The sequence below is a fragment of the Charadrius vociferus genome, unplaced genomic scaffold (assembly GCF_000708025.1).
Source record: "Charadrius vociferus isolate BGI_N301 unplaced genomic scaffold, ASM70802v2 scaffold55, whole genome shotgun sequence".
NCBI lineage: Eukaryota > Metazoa > Chordata > Aves > Charadriiformes > Charadriidae > Charadrius > Charadrius vociferus.
In genome coordinates, this window is record NW_009648444.1 from 910,207 (window position 1) to 929,614 (window position 19,408).

The 19,408-nt window shown below is 35.2% G+C and overlaps 1 protein-coding gene across 1 annotated transcript in view; it reads right to left on the minus strand.

The window, feature by feature from the left end:
- Nucleotides 1–1,851: 1,851 nt before the first annotated feature.
- SEC24B (SEC24 family member B) overlaps nt 1,852–19,408 on the minus strand; it is a 52,939-nt gene continuing 35,382 nt past the window's right edge. Inside the window, exons 11-25 of the mRNA XM_009885520.1 lie at nt 18,143–18,252; nt 17,072–17,184; nt 15,426–15,544; nt 15,011–15,066; nt 14,483–14,689; nt 13,732–13,855; nt 12,947–13,105; nt 12,293–12,466; nt 11,505–11,615; nt 10,177–10,352; nt 8,304–8,441; nt 6,211–6,315; nt 5,013–5,105; nt 3,277–3,380; nt 1,852–2,683 (exon numbers count right to left, since the gene is read on the minus strand). Of these exons, the coding sequence (XP_009883822.1) occupies nt 2,569–2,683; nt 3,277–3,380; nt 5,013–5,105; nt 6,211–6,315; nt 8,304–8,441; nt 10,177–10,352; nt 11,505–11,615; nt 12,293–12,466; nt 12,947–13,105; nt 13,732–13,855; nt 14,483–14,689; nt 15,011–15,066; nt 15,426–15,544; nt 17,072–17,184; nt 18,143–18,252 (1,904 nt within the window). The 3' untranslated portion in view covers nt 1,852–2,568. The remainder of the gene's footprint in view (nt 2,684–3,276; nt 3,381–5,012; nt 5,106–6,210; nt 6,316–8,303; nt 8,442–10,176; nt 10,353–11,504; nt 11,616–12,292; nt 12,467–12,946; nt 13,106–13,731; nt 13,856–14,482; nt 14,690–15,010; nt 15,067–15,425; nt 15,545–17,071; nt 17,185–18,142; nt 18,253–19,408) is intronic.

Below are 19,408 nucleotides of genomic sequence, written 5' to 3' on the forward strand. Positions count from 1 at the left end.
TTTTTAATTCTAGGAACCAACAGATAAAGAAAGAAACATCAATAAATCATTACAGTCTGCCTACCCCACCTTGAAAATTCCAAACACGAGTGTACCGAAAAAAACCTGTTATGCTAAATCTTAGAATTATCTGGGTCCAACAGGCATTAGTATTACATTCTTCTAGTTACAACTTAACCCTTGTGATTCTGAAAGAATTGTTTTCTACCTCGTTTATGAAAAACTAAGAAGCAATAGTGTATGTAGACACCCCTTTACCCTTTTTTAAAACAGAGTAAAATACTAGAAGGAGTAGGTTCAAACAGATGGTTCAAGTTCAATATAATTCTATGAGACTGTTTTTAAAATTTAAACTCAAGGTCGGTCAGAATGGAGATGTGCTCTACAATTCATAAAAAATAACTAGATTGCCTGTGCTGTGTAATAACTTTACTGAACAAATAGCTCTCAAGATGTACTTTTCATAATTTTTATATACAAAAACCATAGAAGAATAAAGCTTTAAGTAATGGTTTTACAGAATATGTTGCAATTAATCACGGCATAGTATGTTCTCAGCTATTCAATACCAAGCTCACAAGTCAGAAGCATCTATCATGGGGCATTTAAAATTGTAACATGCTCTTCTCATCTTTGCAATTACAAATGATTTTTAAGATGCCCCACTCTTCACCAGCACTTAGCTTTCACCCAATGCAAATTAATCTACAAACAAGTACAGAAATCCTGGAGGTCTGATTCAGGGACAACATTCAGCATCGCCTCAGACATTTATTACATGATAAATTAATTTACTAAATGGAACGTTTCTCTTAAGTAATCTTTGGGTAACTTAAACACATTTAGTTAAGGACAACACACAAATTTAACTTATAAGGTATCTTCTCCAAACAATGAATTTGTGCTAACATGCAGAATAACACCACTTGCAGAATTGAATTAGTGCAGCTTTTAAAACATGTGCCATCCATAGCTAGTACTTTTTTTCTTGCCTATTTGATTCAGGGGATATGGCAGTTAAAATGCAATGTTAGCATTTTCAAGACTACTTTAAAATCAAATGTAATCACACTAATCATAATTTACTTTCTTGTACTTAATTATTTCATTGTAGTCACATTTCATTGTAGTCACATTTCATTAAACCAAACAAATAAACAAAGTTCAGAATAGTAAGTATGACTGACTGTGTTTCAGGAATTATTTCTACTGTGCCTCTATAAAAAAAACAACCAAAACCATCCCAATTTAACAACCAAATTTAAAAATCTAGGATAAATCTACCCAAAAGCCCAAACCATTGAGTTACCAAAACATTAGCAAGAACAAGGTTTCAGAAAGATGCAACAGTGTGATTACATTTTGAATTTTAATACTTTAAAGCCTTTACTTTCACTGATGTAAGGTAATTAATTTTTACACACGCGCATCCTTTTTTTTCCCTTTAGATCACAGCAGAAATCAAATCATTACGTGTGAGTGAATGACTACTGATGCTTACTCTAAATGGCAGACAACACAAGTTACAGAAACCTGGAGAAAGACTACAGTAGTTTACAAAACCTAAAACAAGGTTAACAGATATGCCTTCTTTAGGTTAATACATAAGAAGGGTTTTAGGAACTATATATCAATAGCTCATTTCAGACTATGCAGTGTTTTCTCCTCCCTTCCAGAGGTCTGTGAAATAAAGTGGTAAACATGTTCTCTTCAATATTCAGTTCAGTAAGAGTTTAGTTGCAAAAAGATTATACTTGCATAAATATAAAAACACATGATAAAGCAAAATATTTTAATTAGTAAGCCAATCATAAATAAATTCACCTAAAATTAACAGAAGAAGCAGCTATGTTCTTTCTACATGGATACTTTTTTTAGCATGTTTTAATAGTCAACTTCATTGTCTAGCCTGGGACAAAACAATTCATCATTGAGCACTCAACAATTCTGCACACTGAGCTAAGTCTTTTTTTTTAGTTACATTTTTTACATTTTCTTTACAAATGTAATACGTATGTACATTATATATTTCATTTCTACAACTGATGTACTTTACTGAAACTCTACAACTTTCACAGAGAATTTGCTGAAGTCTTTAGTAAATGTGAATCATTCCTTTTAAAAAGAAATTCATATAAACAACCAACATACAGCACTGCCCTTTGACATCTCTGATAAGAATTTGGATCTGTAAGGGCTACTATAATAAATGTAAGAAAAAAGGTTTTACCTAATTGTACATTTCATTAAGAAATATCATCCCACATAGCTACATAAATTCACCAGCTTGCAATAAACAGAGCACCATACCGCTGCACAACTGGAAACGTGTATAAACCAATTTAAAGTTTACTAGTGAAACAGCTTCACCACTTCTAGTACTTTTAGACTGAAGTAAATCTGCAAAATTCTTTTGGAAACGTGTACTTCTTTCGCTGTAAAGCTTCCAAGACAGTGCTGGTCACTGTATATTGTGAAGAACAAGTATCCACTTTGTAATTTCCCATATGCTTCTCTTGACCCATGCTTCTATCTGAAGTCAGGATTTTTCTTCTATTTATTCCTTGTTCACTTACAAATCTGCTGTTGAATATTAAGTAAGAATTCATAATATGAGAAAGCTGCTTCTGTCCGATCCTCAATTAAATGCTGAAAAAATTCAGTTTTGGCAGGGTTCTCATCTCTGAAAGAGAGGAAGATATTTTAGTCCAAACATTGAGCAAAAAAAAAAGTCCACTGTCAATTCAAGCAGAGGCATAAGTTCTAATGAATTGCTTACGGTCCTTTCAAGTCTAAATTCAGTCCAAAGATACTATTGCAAGTAATTACAATTGCAAGTAATCCAGAGTTCAGTAAAATCTCTAAAGTTTGTAATATACTATCAAACAAGAGCATCTTTTAATAAGTAAAAAATCATAGAAAAGTGGGTGAAATAGCATTTAAAGTGTCTTGTAGGAGCACAAAAAGGAAATACAAAAATTAGTTTGTTTTAGAAGTTAACAAATATGCTAGTGGCAATGAATTCTAAAAGAGTTAAATTAAATCCTGATAAAGATGCAACTAATTCCTACCAATAAAACTATTAGCTGAATTCTGCATTAGTTTCAAAGATGACCTTTGCTGCTGAGGGGTTTTACATAACAGCACAATATCAACTGGAAAGAGGATGTTATTCAGTTTCTTCCAGGTCACATATTCCCACTTTTCATCACTGTCAATTAGACATTGTAAACACAAGATGCCAATAATTACTCATTATTTAGCAGTAACACTTACTTTATTACTTGAAGAACTGGACTTAAAGGTCTGCTGTCTCTAAGCCATGATATAAAAGATCGTGTCCTTTCTGAAGAAATTGCATCTACCTCAGGAAGCTGTGTCTGGTTGAAGGGAATTGAAAGAAGTTATCTTTTATTATCAAAACTGTTTTAAAAAAAAAAAAAGGTCCTGATAGTCATAACATGACCCAAACCACAATTTCTATTAAGAAATTACCAACCATAGATTACATATACACATTTTTTCTTCAGCTTAAAGTACAAAAATTCAGTAATATCTGTTCTGTAGTAAGCAGTACATCTTTAACTTCAACTGCCTTTTAAGACTAGAAAGCAAGCTCATTTAAAAAGTTGTCTTTTCAAAATGCTGCACAGTTTTCTTCCCTTTATCTTGACCTGTCAATCAAGTTCCTACACGTTGCATTTTGCATCACTGAAAAGATGAACACAACATGAAGAAGTGAAACCTGAACTGCAAGCCAGTTTCAATGCAAACATTACTGTTTGCGTCTGGTTGGGGAATGAGCTAAAAAAACAGAATTCAAAAAACTTGAGCCATTCACTCAGCTAAATATCCCAACTCTTAGGCTGATATAACCTTAAGACAATTGATATGACATAAAAGAATTGATTACAGATTTAAAAGTAGTTCTATTGCTACCTTTGTAATAAATGAATGGAAGACATAATTTAAAAGCAAGGATAACTTATGTTAGCTTTGTCTCTCATTTTCATTACAATAAACGCTATGTAACCATTGAAAAAAAAGTCGTCAACCTTCCTTTATCCAAGTTCTTCCTGAAAACTCTCTCAACTAACTCACCAGCTGAGCAGAGGGGACAGTTTTAAAGTGTTAATACAAGCAAAATACAAAGCAGTCCAATTTTATAGTAGTCTTAAACACCACTCTTAACCTGTTCTTATAATTCCCACTTGTCACTTACTTTTCCCCTTCATACTATGCAAGCTTTACAAGCAGGAAATCTCTTCCTATGTGTTTCTACAATGACTAACACATTTTTGGTACTATCATTCTGAACTTTATTCTAGAGTGTCTTAAAAGGGTCCATCCTTACCCGCTACTTGTTGACATTTTGGAATCACCACCCACAGAAGAAGGCTCTTCTTTTTTTAATTGCTGCTCTGTTTCATACTCAAGACTATAGGTACAGGTTGTAACATAAAACCCCCTCCACCAAAACATATATCCAAGGGTCTTTGATGTCCTAATAGCCAAAAGTGTTTCTTTTTAACATTGACGCAAGGTTTGGAAGATAAGCAAAACTTAACTCTTACCCTTTACTTACAGGCCTATCATGTCATAGCATAGACTTGGTATCTTACACCAGGTTCGGAGAACACAAGGCTTCTGAACACCATGATATCAATAAAATAACTCTAATCTTAACAATTAACACATCTGAACAGATAATTTTTGTATTCATTCTATGAAATTCCATCCTATTCTTGTGAGACCACATGCATTTCCATAAAAATAATAAAAGCAGTAAACAATTTTTTTGGCATTCCACAAATGCCAAAATTTACATATTAACATTCTTTCCTTGAAAGCATTTGACAACTTCTGTCTCCTATGGAGTTGGCAAGAGGCACCCAATAAAACCCCCCTAATTCATAGTTACGTAATTAAAAACTGAAAGTGCAGAAAAAAAATAGATTAAATATAGATTCCAAACATAAGCAGTACACAGGACAGCTCATTAAAACGCCTACCATTTTCTGTGGTACTGATGCATAGTTTGGGTATCCAAGAACATCTTTTATGAAGTTGTTATCACAGTTTTTTCCAATCCAAATGTAAAAAATCTGTAAGATATCAGAATCAGTTTTAGTAAGGGCCTTGCATACATTTTAGAGAGACAAATGGTGATGTAATTGGAGTAATACTAGAATAATACCTTTCATGCCAATGAATCACTTGAGAGCTCCAGCTGCAATTCATATATACATCTCTATATTCATTATTTGTACATTTACTTACTTATAAATACATTGGTAGCATTTGGAATAAGACCATTAAATGTCGAAAAAGACATGCAAATACTGAAAGAATGAGGATGCAGGACACATCTAGATTGGAACACTTAATGCACTAACTTCCCATGCTACCTCCTAAAATGAAGGACCTAAAATTTTATGAACTCACACTACTGTGTCAGTTACTGCACACTGACTTCTAAATCTAAAGAAGTCATAAAAGCATCAATTATGAAAACACATTATAGTATAGTAATTATTTCAGACATCTGGAGAGAGAAGCTAGTTTGACATTCACACACAGCCCGAACTCATACAAGGTCTAAAGCACTTTCTAGACTGCCATTAGAGTAGCATAATGTTTTATCACCTTATTCAAATAGCATGATGCTTTATCCAATTAAGTGTGGTTTTGGTATATTTCTATGAACATCTTAAACTACACAGATTTTTGTTCACTCCCCACAATTCCCTCACTCTTGCGACTCTTACATCACACAAGCCACAAATCATAAAATGACATATTTGTGCATAACTGAGAAGGTTCCTGCATCAGTGAAAAGTGCTTTGTTAGAGAGACTGTAGTACGTACAATTTAATAACCATTAAGAAAAGTTTTGGAAAATGGAAATCCATTGTTTCCCCCCCCCCCCCAAAAAATCAAACCCAACTTAATGTGAACTCTTAGTATATTCTGATCAGTCTAGCATGAAAAAAAATAACCTCTAAAGCCTTAATATGCAACCTCAAAGATACTCCTCTGTTCAAAATATGAAAGCCTTTCACTGGAACACATATTACTGCCAGGTTACCTTGAATGCTGATTCACTACATTGTTATTCTTGAGAGTTGACTGCTTTTAATAATTCAGCATACATTGCTTTTATTTTTTATTTTTTTTTTAAAAAAGGAATGTGTGAAACTGGTAACTTACTGAACCACAATCCATAAGAAAAGCTCCTTCTCTTGTCAACTTCTCTGCAGACAGCTTCTGAAGAGGTGGCTGAGGAACCACTCTGTCATTTACGTGTATTGTAGTCTGTAACAAAAACCAATACTCAATAAAAGTAGAATATAAACAACCCCTATTTTTCATGTTAGCCAGGTAAAATAAAACAGGAAAACACAGTGTTTATCTCTAGTAAAATTTTGAGGATTCTCATGTAACAAAATGCCATGTTAAGATGTACATAATCATTTTAAGCTAACAATTCTAGAATGTCACTTAACCTAAAGGCTACTTTATTACTTAAATAAGAATAATGCAAGTTCATTAAAGTTGTGCATGTAACATTTCTCACGCTATAGATGCCAAAATTTCAAAAGAATTCCAGTGTTTACACTTAGATTTTCTACAACCAACCTCCACAATTTTTTTTTTCATTGCATTGAACTTCACTAGAAATGTTGCAAGAGGAGAGAAACATCAAATTCTACTAGGGTTCACTATTTTCCTGCATTCAAGTAACAAACTTCCTTATTTAACATCCTGCCTGAAGCGACACATGGGTTTGTCCACAGAGCACTATGACTGATATGATTAAACAATCTGGCTGTTAGCAATGATATTATTAAAAACACCCACCCTTCCTCCCCAGCAGCAAAACCAAAAACCATAAAAACACTCCAAACACCCAGTATTTTCAGATTAAAGTTGCTCCCCCCATCAACACAAAAATAGGCTGAATATCTATTAAGAATCTGTGAAGCATTCTGCAAATAATGTAGGGGAAAAAACAGTCTAGGGATTAAGCACATCTCCACATGGTACAAGATTATTTAAAAAAAAAAATCACTATTTTAAAAATTCCATATTATATTGCAATAGATTAGAAGCTTTTGGGGATTTATATGTAATGATGAAAATCAAGCCACTGAATTCCACTTGGGAAAGTTCCAGGTTTCACTCAATGCTCTCAAGAATCAAGCGTTAAGAGAAAAGAAAACCAGCAAAAAGATTTTTAAAAATTCTGTTATATAAATATATGTATCATCGAATTTTTTGAAGAAACAAGAAATTTAAGAACAGCCTCTGTCACAAATACTTTAAACTGAAGTAGTACTAAATAGCAGATTAGCACTCTGTTATACGATGTAAAATGTGGTTTGTCGATTAGTTTCAGTAGGTCAAATAAACCCTACTTTCTGCATCATTCTACTAGAAGTAACTGATCTGAAATCCTTTGCTAATAAAACTGGATCTCCCAAAGACACTGCTGGCTCTTTACAGCACTCGCACATTGAATATAGTGTTCCAGCATAAGTTCCACAAAAAACTTCACAAGGTTAGCTGAAGAAGCTGGCTTCTCAAATACTGGACGGGACTGGGGGGAAGAGTATAAAAAGACTAACTAATCAATTTCACTGAAGAACACTGAGTTTAGACTCGCATGTGTGAGCTTATGAAAGGCCTAAAAAGAAGCTTTGAGACTATAAATAACTCACAGATTGTGCTGAACAATACCAACTGTCAGGGAAACTACTCAACTTACCATATAATCTTGTATGACACTTAAAAACAAACTCCTACATATACTTTCCCAAAGCTAGTGACTAACATGCTCATGAAAACTTACTTTAAAAAACAACTTATTTTTGAAATTACAACTAACTTTGACCTTAAAGAAAAACCCATCTTACTTCTTACTATTAAGAATGCATCTCTTTCCTAGGCTACCTCTGTAAGAGTCGAACTAATAAAACCTGGTTTTGTACATGAAGTACTTCCTCAGTCTGATCATGTCCATCTAAGAAGTACAATTCTGTTTCATCCGCATCAGTCTGAGAAACCACTGGAAGTTTGTTATTGTGGTCACTAAAGCACAGTGAAGTAAAAACACAGTTCTGCTCATGACACACTACTGTACTTGCAACTCAAAACTTGAAAATACATGTTTTTATTTTTTATAACTTACGGAAAATACTCTGTTTACATTACAACAACTTCGATTAAATTATTGAAGCACAACATCAGGTTTAACAGACCATTGAAACTAGACAATGTTAAAAATAGGCTTCATACATTACCTCATCAGTCAGCTTGTCTATTCTGTACAAGTTGGGATGGATCATTTTCATCAAATGAACAAGAGGCTGGCTCTTCATCTGGCACATTGCATATACACGATCATCCAAGCGTGTACTCATGCCTGTTCTAAAAGCTTTCTGTAAGAGAACAGTGTTGTTACTCAAATAAATCCTGTATTTTATGCCACATCTAAACAGTGTATTCCAGATTTTTTGAAAGCGTTGAGCAAAGATGGTAAAGCTTTTCCAAAGAAACGCATCTTATTGAGATGCATTAGAATCTCACTCAAATACAACTTGAATATAATACCTTTTAAAACTAAATCCATTCTCCCTCTTTATTGGTGAATAAAATAATTTCCCACCCACTTTGTGTAAATTTGTATGTGGTTGGGCCAGCATTTCTCATTTTTATTCTTGACAAATGTTACTGGCCTGTAAAACTCACCAATGCAAGATATCACAGGAATAGACAAGCCTAGCAGAGTTCAAAAAAGATACTTCTGTGGATAAGATTAACTCTGGTTTTATATTAGTAAGAATTAAATGTTAAGGAAAAGCTTTGGAGTAGAAATATACTTTCGTATTTTATAGCAGAAACCAGGCTCTCATAGGATAAACTATTTTTTGTAATCTTTCCTACTGGATTTTTCAGATCTCCTTTAGAAGTAATTGGTGAGCGATCGCTTTTAGAAGCACTACAGTGGAATAAGCACCACATTCCGATTCTATGGAGAATATTCCTATAATCAAAGTTCATATTCACTTCCAGAACAAAGCTAAGTACATCAGTTCTCCTCTCCTTGGCTGCCACAAGCATTTTGTTTTCTCTATATCCCAGGCTTTTCTATTATTAACAAAGATAATAAAAAAACCAAACCTAAACAACTTATTTTCTCAGCTACCCTTACTTCTGTCTTTTACACGATCTTCTTGATAATAAATGGTCTGGTTTTCCCCACCATTAACTGCATTGCTTATGCAAGTACCAAAGAAGTCCTAATTGGTATATTAAGAGACTAAAATAATCACTAAGCCAAAGAAAATAAGTTATTATTATTAGGTTTCTTACCAAACTTATATAAAAGGTTTATTCACAATAAGAATACAAAGAACTGTCAGACATGAAAATCTTTAAGTTATGAGATTTATTAATAACAAAACTCTGCAGAAAGTTCATTTTTTAAGTCTGACGTTTGGTAATACAGAGATATTAAAAATAAATAAATAAAAAAATAGTAACTACTTCTCTGTGAACATCAAACTGTGAATGTCAAACTATATCACTTTAGTTTCTGTAATAGATTTCATTGTATCTTCATGGAAACTCTTTTTCCTTCTTGGTACTTTAAAGTACAAAGCATATGCATTGAAAAATATTTGACTTCTTTTTTCTTCATAAAATAAAATTGAAGTAGTACTAATTAGCGGCATCCAACAATATGGGCACCACCAATTAGCTGCCAAAATCTGAGAAATGCCAATGGTTAGAATAGATATATTTTTATTTTAATTGTAAAACAAAATAAGACAAAAATATAAAAAAAAAATCGAAATCAACTAAACGAATAAACTGTTCAGGCACTAATAATTTAAAATAAGCTAACATAGCCATCTTTTATGTCAAAGTCCTATAAGCTCAAAGATGATAACCCAATTTTCATAATTTATAAGAGTGCAGACATTGCTTGACGCACTAATCATTTAAAATAAGCAAACATAGACATCTTTTATGTCAAAATCCTGTTCAAAGATGATAACCCAATTTTCATAGTTTATAAGAGTGCAGACATTGCTTGACCTAGAGCTGAAGAATTCCTCATATGAAACAATGGATTAAGTACCAAACATTAGTCCATTAGATTATACGTACCTGTTTGAGAAGGGCCAAAACATACAGTGGAAACAGCTTGAGGGAGTTTGGTGCTATCAGCATGGACTGCTGCAGATTTGAGGCAGTTGACATGTATGCTGCCAAGGAGTCTACCACGGCATTAACTAAGGCATCTCTTGCATCCGAAAGACTAGATGAAACTGAGCGATCCACAGCTGTTGGGTTAGAAGGATACAAGAAATTACTAGAGTTGGCCTCCTTCATTCCCTTGAATTTTGAAAATATTAGCTGTGCTTTTGAGTGATATTTTAAGATTTTAAAAAAACCAACACACACCTGTGGTCTTAACTTTTTTTAGGAGCAAGAAAGATGATTGCCTATATAGAAACTCACTTTAATGATGCCTCAAAAAACCAGTGTGGCTGACCTCTGCTCCCTACTTCCTACTTTAGGGAGAATTAAAAAAATTGTTTAAAGCTGTGGTATATACTCAAGACTAAGTTTAAATCCTGTTTTAAACCCTTACACAAATAACTTGACTATTGCTGAAACTCTCTGCTGTCCTACATCCAAGATAAGATTTGCAGCAATTATTCCCCCCCCCCCAAGAAATTTCTTCCATTAATTCAGTGCCATAATTACGATTAGTGCAAACAAAGCTTCATCCTTCTCTGCTGAGAAAGGGCTGCAAATCGTTTGGTTGGAGGAAGCCACCTGCTGGACTCAATGCGCATTTAAGACAAGACACAGAAGTACTATTTATTTCTTCTAGTTCACTTGACTATTAAGATACAACATAGCATATACTAAAATGCTGCACAGAACCATACACATTCAATGGCAGAGATCAGTCTGTCAAACAGCTACTTATGATCCGGGCGTAGGGGACAAGTAAGAATCCTCAAACCAGCAACAACAGGACAGAAGCGTAGAAAGTTAATGCGTATCTTGGACACACTGTTGTCAGAAGTTCCCTTTCAGTCTCCAGCAATTCACTAAACTGAATCACTCTGTTTCTTAAGTAATCCTAGAACGCTAAAGTTTGAGACAACAGTCACGATGATACAAAAATGAGAGTTTTGATCCAAGTGTGTTATGATTCTTTGCCCTTCAATAAGCTCTAGAGAACAACGCAAGAAAGCTCCTTTTAAAAGATTAAAGTCAACTAAGTAGTCAGACTAAGGAATATTTCAGTTAATAGTTTTTGCATAACTTTGATTTTGTCATCTTTTGTATTGTCATGCTACATTGTGCTCCACCACAACCTTTTTCTACAGTACCGTGGCTTTATTCACTACTTCACTTAAACAGCTGGCAAGATTAAGCACATGCAAAAAGATAATCGATTCTTCCTGGTCTGCACTCACCCATGTTTGCTAAGAGGCAGACAACTGCTTGTACATCCGCTCCTGCATATACATCAGACAGTGAACTTACTACAGGCAAGCAAAGTGTGTGTACTCGAATTCGACGTTCACCTAATAAAAATAAGCAGAAATCATTAGGCAATAGCTCCTGGTACATGTATATAAATTCAGTCATTACAGCATATCTCCCCTCATCTAAGATGTACTCATTTTGTAAAAACACACTAGTCAGGAAATTGCTGTATCACTATCTCCCATTCCTGTCTCTTAACCTGCTCAAATTCTGCAACGCTCTAAAGCATTCAACTTACAAATCAGCAGAAGTTCATAAACTAGCTTATAACATCCACAATAACAGTCTTGATCCTACAAACGAAGTACATTAATTTCCATCCCAAAATTTTGTGGCATTTTCCATAATAGAAAGTAGCTGCCATTCTTTATGCTCAGGCAATGTACTAGTAACTCGCTCTGATCCATCACGGGTCTGTGACTTTGGACAAAGTGCATGCCAAACACGTTATTGCTTGTAACAATGGTATGCCTTTTAAGTAAAGGAATCTTGCTGAATCAACTCTACATAAGATGGAGATAAATTACATTTTACCATCAAAATAGAGTTTATAAAGATTTACACTATGTCATTAACTGCCAAGCAGGCTCATTAGCTTTGATAAGATTCTCTTAGGGTACAGAGAAAAACAAAATGCTGTGGAACTAACTGTACAAATATTATGTTAGAAAAAGAAATAAAAAGCCCAGCGGAGAATTCATTTGAATTTATTTACCTTTGCTGGAAGTATACAAAAGAGCTGTTTGAAAACAAACCAAAGATGTGTCAGTCAAACTTTCCTCAATGGACATTTGTACTGCAAATCCAGCATCAGGATTGACATTGGCAAGGGACAATAAATCAGTAGATCGTACAAAAAAGTTCCCATGAAAAGTGTGTATTGAAAGACCTAGAAGCAAATTAAATAATTCAGAGTGAGGTTAAAACAGCGTGAAAGACTCCTACCAATAATTAAAATCTACAGCCCTCAAGCTACGTTTAAGAAAACAGTAAAAATACTTATTCTAACTATCACACAGAATCAATTACATGAATCATTAGACATTTCAGCACGACCCTGTACAGTTCACTTTCAATTCTGAACACTCCAAGCTAAATGGTGCCCTTACATTACAGGTCAGCTTAGTTGAAGTGAGATGGTGCCATCTTAAGTAAAAATGTCAGCTTAGTGAGATGGTGCCATCTTAAGTAAAAAACAAAACAAGAAAACAAATGGCAAAAGCTAATGTAACTTACACGAAGAAGGCAACTATCTTACTTTTCAGTGAAATAACCTAAAATCTAATGCTGCTTAAGACTAAGCACATTCAAAATGATAGTTAACATGCTTACACCAACTTTCCCGTACAAATCAGTATTTAAAGCATACCTTTTGTACATCTTATGCGCATAACTGCTTCAAATCCAATCTTTCTTGTAAGGTATCTTTTAAGGTCTTTTTGCAACTTTTCAGCCTGAGCAGGATTATGGCTACGATGGAAAGATGGATAGTAATAGATGCATCCAGCAGAATACTTGGACATGCAAGCTGTGAAGGAGGAAAACATATGGTGAAGAGGTAAAACAGTAACATGAAGTCAGGACACAAAAATTGTGTCCAACCTTCTGCAAGTCAGATCTATGTTCATCTTTTTCTTGATATGACCCATATCTGTAAGACAATGAGAACTGGCCCAGACTCAGGCCACTGAAGACAGTGATGAGTCACCCCAATACACAATTATCTAATTACACACTTACTTCAGTAAGCCTGCTACCTTTCGCAGCTAAGACAGGAGTGCATTTAATGGTGTAGGGGCAAAATTAAGTGTATGCGCAAAGACAAATCTTGGCTTAATACTGAAAGATAACTCTGTTCTATCCCTACAATTAAACTTTCTTAATTCCTTGCCGTCTGGCTGTTTCCTGTTCTTGAGCAGGAGAGTACCTTCTCCTTTAAAACTGTGAAGTTCCAGAATAAATTGTCTGATAACACCAATCCAATACTCCTGTTCTTTACTGCTGTCAACTTCAAAGTCAGTTCCTTTGCAGCATCAGCTGCATTTACAAAAGTGCAAAATGATTTGCATGACTTAGAATTCCTGAAGTAGCCTGTGCTTCTGAAGAAAGACAACAGCGTGGGAAGAGTAAATGCATACATCAGATACTCCTTACCAAGAGAAGCTAGATCTGAATATTGTGAACTTAAGAGAAATAAATCCACAGCAGTCTGCTGGCCTGAGCAGTCCAGTGCCAACTTCTTATAAAAATCCGTTGCTGGACCAAGATGCTGGACCACCTTTGGTGAATAAATTATACAGGAAATAGTTAAGGCAATGATCCTGCTCTCTTCATGGAACAAAAGACATACTATTCAGTAGCAAAGTAGCTGAAAAGGAAGTCACCTTTAAGCAATAATTTATAAGCATTTCCACCTGCAGAAATTATTTTTCTCATGCTCCATATTCTTTTAGTTTGTATTTACAAGCAGTTACGATCCTACTTTCAAGGAAGTTTGCAATCTCATACAAATAAAGATTCATGTAACTATGTAACACTTACTGGATGCTGTAAACCACAAGGCCATAAAAATAATAAGAAATCATGTTTTAGGTTTACAATTTAATATATCCATGCTTTGGTTCAAAACCAAGGTTGATATTAACTGAGAGATATTTGCAGCTTCTTTTGCTTGCTAAGAAAACCTATAGGCAAATAGCCCAAAAGACAGCTCGTACGCTTTGGAACAAGTGATACCACACACGCATGTATAAAGTGATCTTAAATGCATATAGACATTGAATAATTAAAATTTAGTGAATTGCTATAAACAAAAAACAAGAGTTGATCTGCAGAACTATTCAAATCAGAAAAACACTGCCAGTCCCTAGTCTCATGAGATGAATATTAAAGGAAGTTTTTGTACCTTTGTGCTGGACCTTTGATTGGGATCTTCTCTGGAATGCAAAAGCCCTGCTCCCAAAGATGGTAACTGAGTCTGAAACACAGATATCCGACCACCCGTTGGAGACATCAGTTTAAACGCAGCCTGAAGAGCAGGGCCCAATGCACTATGTGTTTCTCTTGTATTGATGAACATATTTGGTAATGCATTCAATAGATCTTTTATCAGCTGCAGAACAGATTGAAAGGTGTTTATGAGATTTCGCAAGCTTGAGATTTTCTGCTGTTTCTAAAAAGCTGTATTGCCATAACTGAAGTAGAACAATCAGTACGAAATATTTCAGCTTAGTTTCAACACACTAAGGAAAACAAAGTCGTAATTTTAAAAACTCCGGTGCATCAAACAAACAACATGTAGTATTTTTTATAATTAAAAAGTAGCATTGGAATTACATATTATGAAGATAGACTTGAATTCAAAGTTTAAAAGGAATCTCTATTTTGAATATTTAACCCTTTAGATTTCATGATACACTTTAAACATTCATACCTCTTTGCTTTCATGGAGATTTACAAGTAAACTGTCTGGTGTAGGTAGGAAAATATCTGTAGGGAGAACGGAAAAAAGCATTTAAAGAAAAAAATAACATTAAAATAGAAGAAAACATTTCACTGCCCACTGTTATATGTACCACAAAATATAGTCTACTTTTCTGATACATATATTAGGGAGAATAATACAGCGTATACATAGCCTGTTTTATTCAAATCAAAATTAACATTTGAATTTCACTTTTTAACCACCACCTGCTCTGTAGTTAGTGTAAGACTATTTTTAAAAAAATATATTCCCTATACATTCAATAAAATTGACCTAATACCAGAATATTAGAGATTCTAATCTGTCTTCCGGGGAAAAAAAAGTAGCTTCTCAAAAATTTAGTTTCCATTTGCTTTTTACTTACCGTCAATATCTGAAACAATCAGCATCTGAGGCTGAGATAAACCTTCTTGCAAGTTGTAAAACTGAACAGTGCTGTCAAACGTTATGAACCCTATTCTTGTTCTCGAGTCTCCGGGCAGCCTGAAGCATTAAAAAATAAACTATTAAGCCCTAAATTTCTCTCTCAAGACATATACATACACACAGCTCCTGCTGATGTTAGCAGAAACTCAGCTCATGTATACAGGGGTGAAGGGAGAAGAAAAGGAGATCTGAAACATGAATACAAGTAATATTTCTTCAGTGTTTTTTGAAAATCTGGGATAATGATACAGTTTACAAGACTAAGTGTTACAGATAAGCACTCACTAATATATTGATGATTTGTTCCAAGACAGACCATAGCAGGTTCATTGAAACACTTCACTGACAAATGAAAGAAGGTAGCCTTCTAAGTTCAATAGAAAATAGTGCCTTCTGCTCTTTCATGATTCAAAAAACCAATTCACTGATGTCGTTGCAGAGTACTTAAAGCTCTAAACCAAAATCCAAAATCTCTGGAATACAACATACTTATTTCTCATGTGGACCATATTCCTATCTATGACATTAAAATACAAAAAGAAAAACTAAACAGTATTTCTCAAGTAAAACATAAAACATCAGCAAGTGCTGAAAACCATGACAGTGAACAAAGCCAATAGAGGCAAATATTGTTTTTACCATCTGGGTATATAAATTTACAGGATGTACCTATTTTCCTATAGGCTTTGCATGGGATTTTATGAATTTCCCTAAAATAATTTAGCATGTTTCTGAGAATCTGCTGACAAAATACCTGTAAAGATCTGAACAAAGAAAGACTATCCTAATAAAGGTAAGTGAAGAATTTTACTGTACATGTTAGCGTCTTTATCAGAAGTTAAAATCAAGTTTCCTAAGAACAGCTTGTAGAAAAGAGTTTTCAGAGCAAGGCCTCTACAAGATGCAAATTAATTTTCAAAAGACATGAACATAATGAAGTTTATCAACCCTTGCTCAAAAAGCACCACCAACAATCCCATACATGCTGTTCCAACGCGAAAATGAGAACAGACAGAAAGCAGCACAGGTAGATCTAAATGACTGTGATTTAAAAACCCCATACTGACAACAAAATTCACCCAGGCAGTCTCCCATTAGTGGTCACAACATTCCAGTATGCAGCACCTCAGCCACTTCAGTGCAAGAACCAGCCAATTTAATCTCTGTGATTTAGTTATTTTTCTTGGTCTTGGCATGGGGCAAGAGTGCACTTCATAGACGTTTGTACAAGCAACATGTTGTTAGAAGTTGCAGCTAAATATTCTTTGCAGATAAATAAGTAAATTATTTGCAGATCCATCTTTAATCACATGCAGGGAAGATGGCTCTCATTATGTAAATTACTTCAACAGCTGTTTTCTGGCAGGGTTGGTTTTTTTTGCTGGTGTTTTGTTTTGGGTTTTTTTGTTTGTTTGTTTTGTTTTTCAGACATCTAAGTTGCATTTCAGAATCTCAGGCAACAAAACTTCTGTCCTTTAGGGACAGAGTGTTTAAACACTTTGTGCAAGTTTTCTGCAAAACTGTAGGTTAGTATTATTCATAATAAAACATAAGCTAATTTGAAAAGGTTATTTATAGTCTTACTTGTCTAGGTTTTCCAGCAATGACTGGCAGACTATTGTCAAATATCCAGCCTCCACTGCATTATGAGACACATCTAAAACAAATAAATATACCGCAGGCTGAGGAGGACGAAGCTACAAAGTAAAAAAATAAAAATAAAAAAATATTCAAAAATCATATTTAAAGAAATGTTAAAAATGATTAGTCATTAGAAAAGGAAGTGGGAAAAGGGAATACATAAAAAAATGCAAGGCATACATTATGCAATAAAACTGATTTACTAAGAGTCACACAGATACGCTTAACCACCATTCCCAGTGGTTAATAATTCCCATTTGTAATAAGCATACAATGTTATGCTTCAGAACAGAAATTGGATATTTTAGTCTCTCCTTCCAACAGTCAACTCAAACACGACTCTTCGACACTAGATACGGAATTCAGTCTTCAAAACATCATTGTTCTTTCAGTGTGTGGACAATGTGATCCATTAAACAGGGTTAAAGTATTCTACCTATATCCTTTGCCCAATTATATAACAAGCTGTCTTTATTCACTGCCAAATGTCTTGGCCACAGTGACTCGATTCAAAGACAAGAGAACAATTTACTTTAGCTGTTGTTAATAATGTCATTATGAACAGGGCCTTTTCCCAAGGCCTTGTTTAACTTTCTTGGAAACAAGACTACTATCACAGCAACTCTAGGTGGACTCCTAGTTAGAATTGTTTCCGTCACAATGACTAACTAAAAATTTGAACCCAACTTAATTTTCTTGTTACTCCATTACTGGTCTTTCAAAACCACTTCAAAATGAGGGAGAACCCCAGAAAGCACATTGCAACAGACTCTAACCATCTTATGCCACATTAAACTATACTGGACGACTACACACATTGCAATTGCCTTTAACTGACAAGCCTCTGAATACCTACACTTGCCAAAACTCAAAATAAAAATGAATTTTAGCTATTTTTCAGTATTAAGAGTACCTCCACAGGAAAATTAATACACACCAGTCGGGCAATATGCAACAGTAATTCCAAACACATTTATAGTAACATGCAATTGCTGTTGAAAAAACTTTTTTTACCATGTAGTCCGAGGAAGCGATGAATTCCACTGTAGAATTTTGGACCTCTGGCCGTTTGTGAGGCTCTCCATAAGATCGTGTCAGAGGATTATACATAAATTCTTCAGGAACTATAAAAAAATAATAAAAAATATTTTTTCCCACAAAATTTTTTTATATATTTATCAGCAAGCAAAAACCATTATGGCAGCTACAAGCAAACTACTGCAGACGTTTCAATTGTCACCAACAACAGAAAAAAATTCACATTACAGATACATAAAATGACAGAACGTTTCCAGTATCCCAAGGATATCAAAGTTAAATAATAGGAAACAAAAGGTTTATTTTAAACAGCAATATATCCCCACTTTAAAACACCAATGCAAATGTAATGTCTCTCTAAATTGGAGAGACGTGGATATGACAGATGGCAACCCGGTGGACAAGGAACTGGCTGGATGGCCGCACTCAAAGAGTTGGGGTGAGCGGCTCAATGTCCAAGTGGCTAGTGGACATCCTCAGGGGTTGGCATTGGGACCACTGCTGTTTAACATCTTTGTCAGTGACATGGATGTAGGGATTGAGTGCACCCTCAGCAAGTTTGCTGACGACAGTAAGCTGTGTGGAGTGGTCAACACATAGGAGGGAAGGGATGCCATCTAGAGGGACCCGAACAGACTTGAGAAGTGGGCCTATGCGATCCTCATGAAGTTCAACAAGGCCAAGAGCAAGGCCTTGCACATGTGTCAGGGTAATCCCATGCACAAATGCAGGCTGGGCAGAGAATGGATTGAGAGCAGCCCTGAGGAGAGAAGGACTTGGGGGTGTTGGTGGATGAGAAGCTCAACATGAGCCAGGAATGTGCACTTGCAGCCCAGAAAGATAACCGCATCCTGGGCTGCATCAAAAGAAGCATGGCCAGCAGGTCGAGGGAGAGGATTCTGCCCCTATACTTTGCTCTGGTAAGACCCCACGTGGAGTGCTGCATCCAGCTCTGGAGCCCCCAGCATAGGAAGGACATGGACCTACGGACCTGTGGAGCAAAAGTCCAGAAGAGGGCCACGAAGATGATCAAAGGGCTGGAGCACCTCTCCTCTGAAGACACTCTGAGAGAGTTGGGATTGTTCAGCCTGGGGAAGAGAAGGCTCTGGGGAGACCTTATAGTGGCCTTCCAGTACCTAAAGGGGGCCTACAGGAAAGGTGGGGAAGGACTCTTTATCAGGGAGTGTAGTGATAGGACGTGAAGTAACAGTTTTAAACTGAAAGAGGGTAGATTTGGATTAG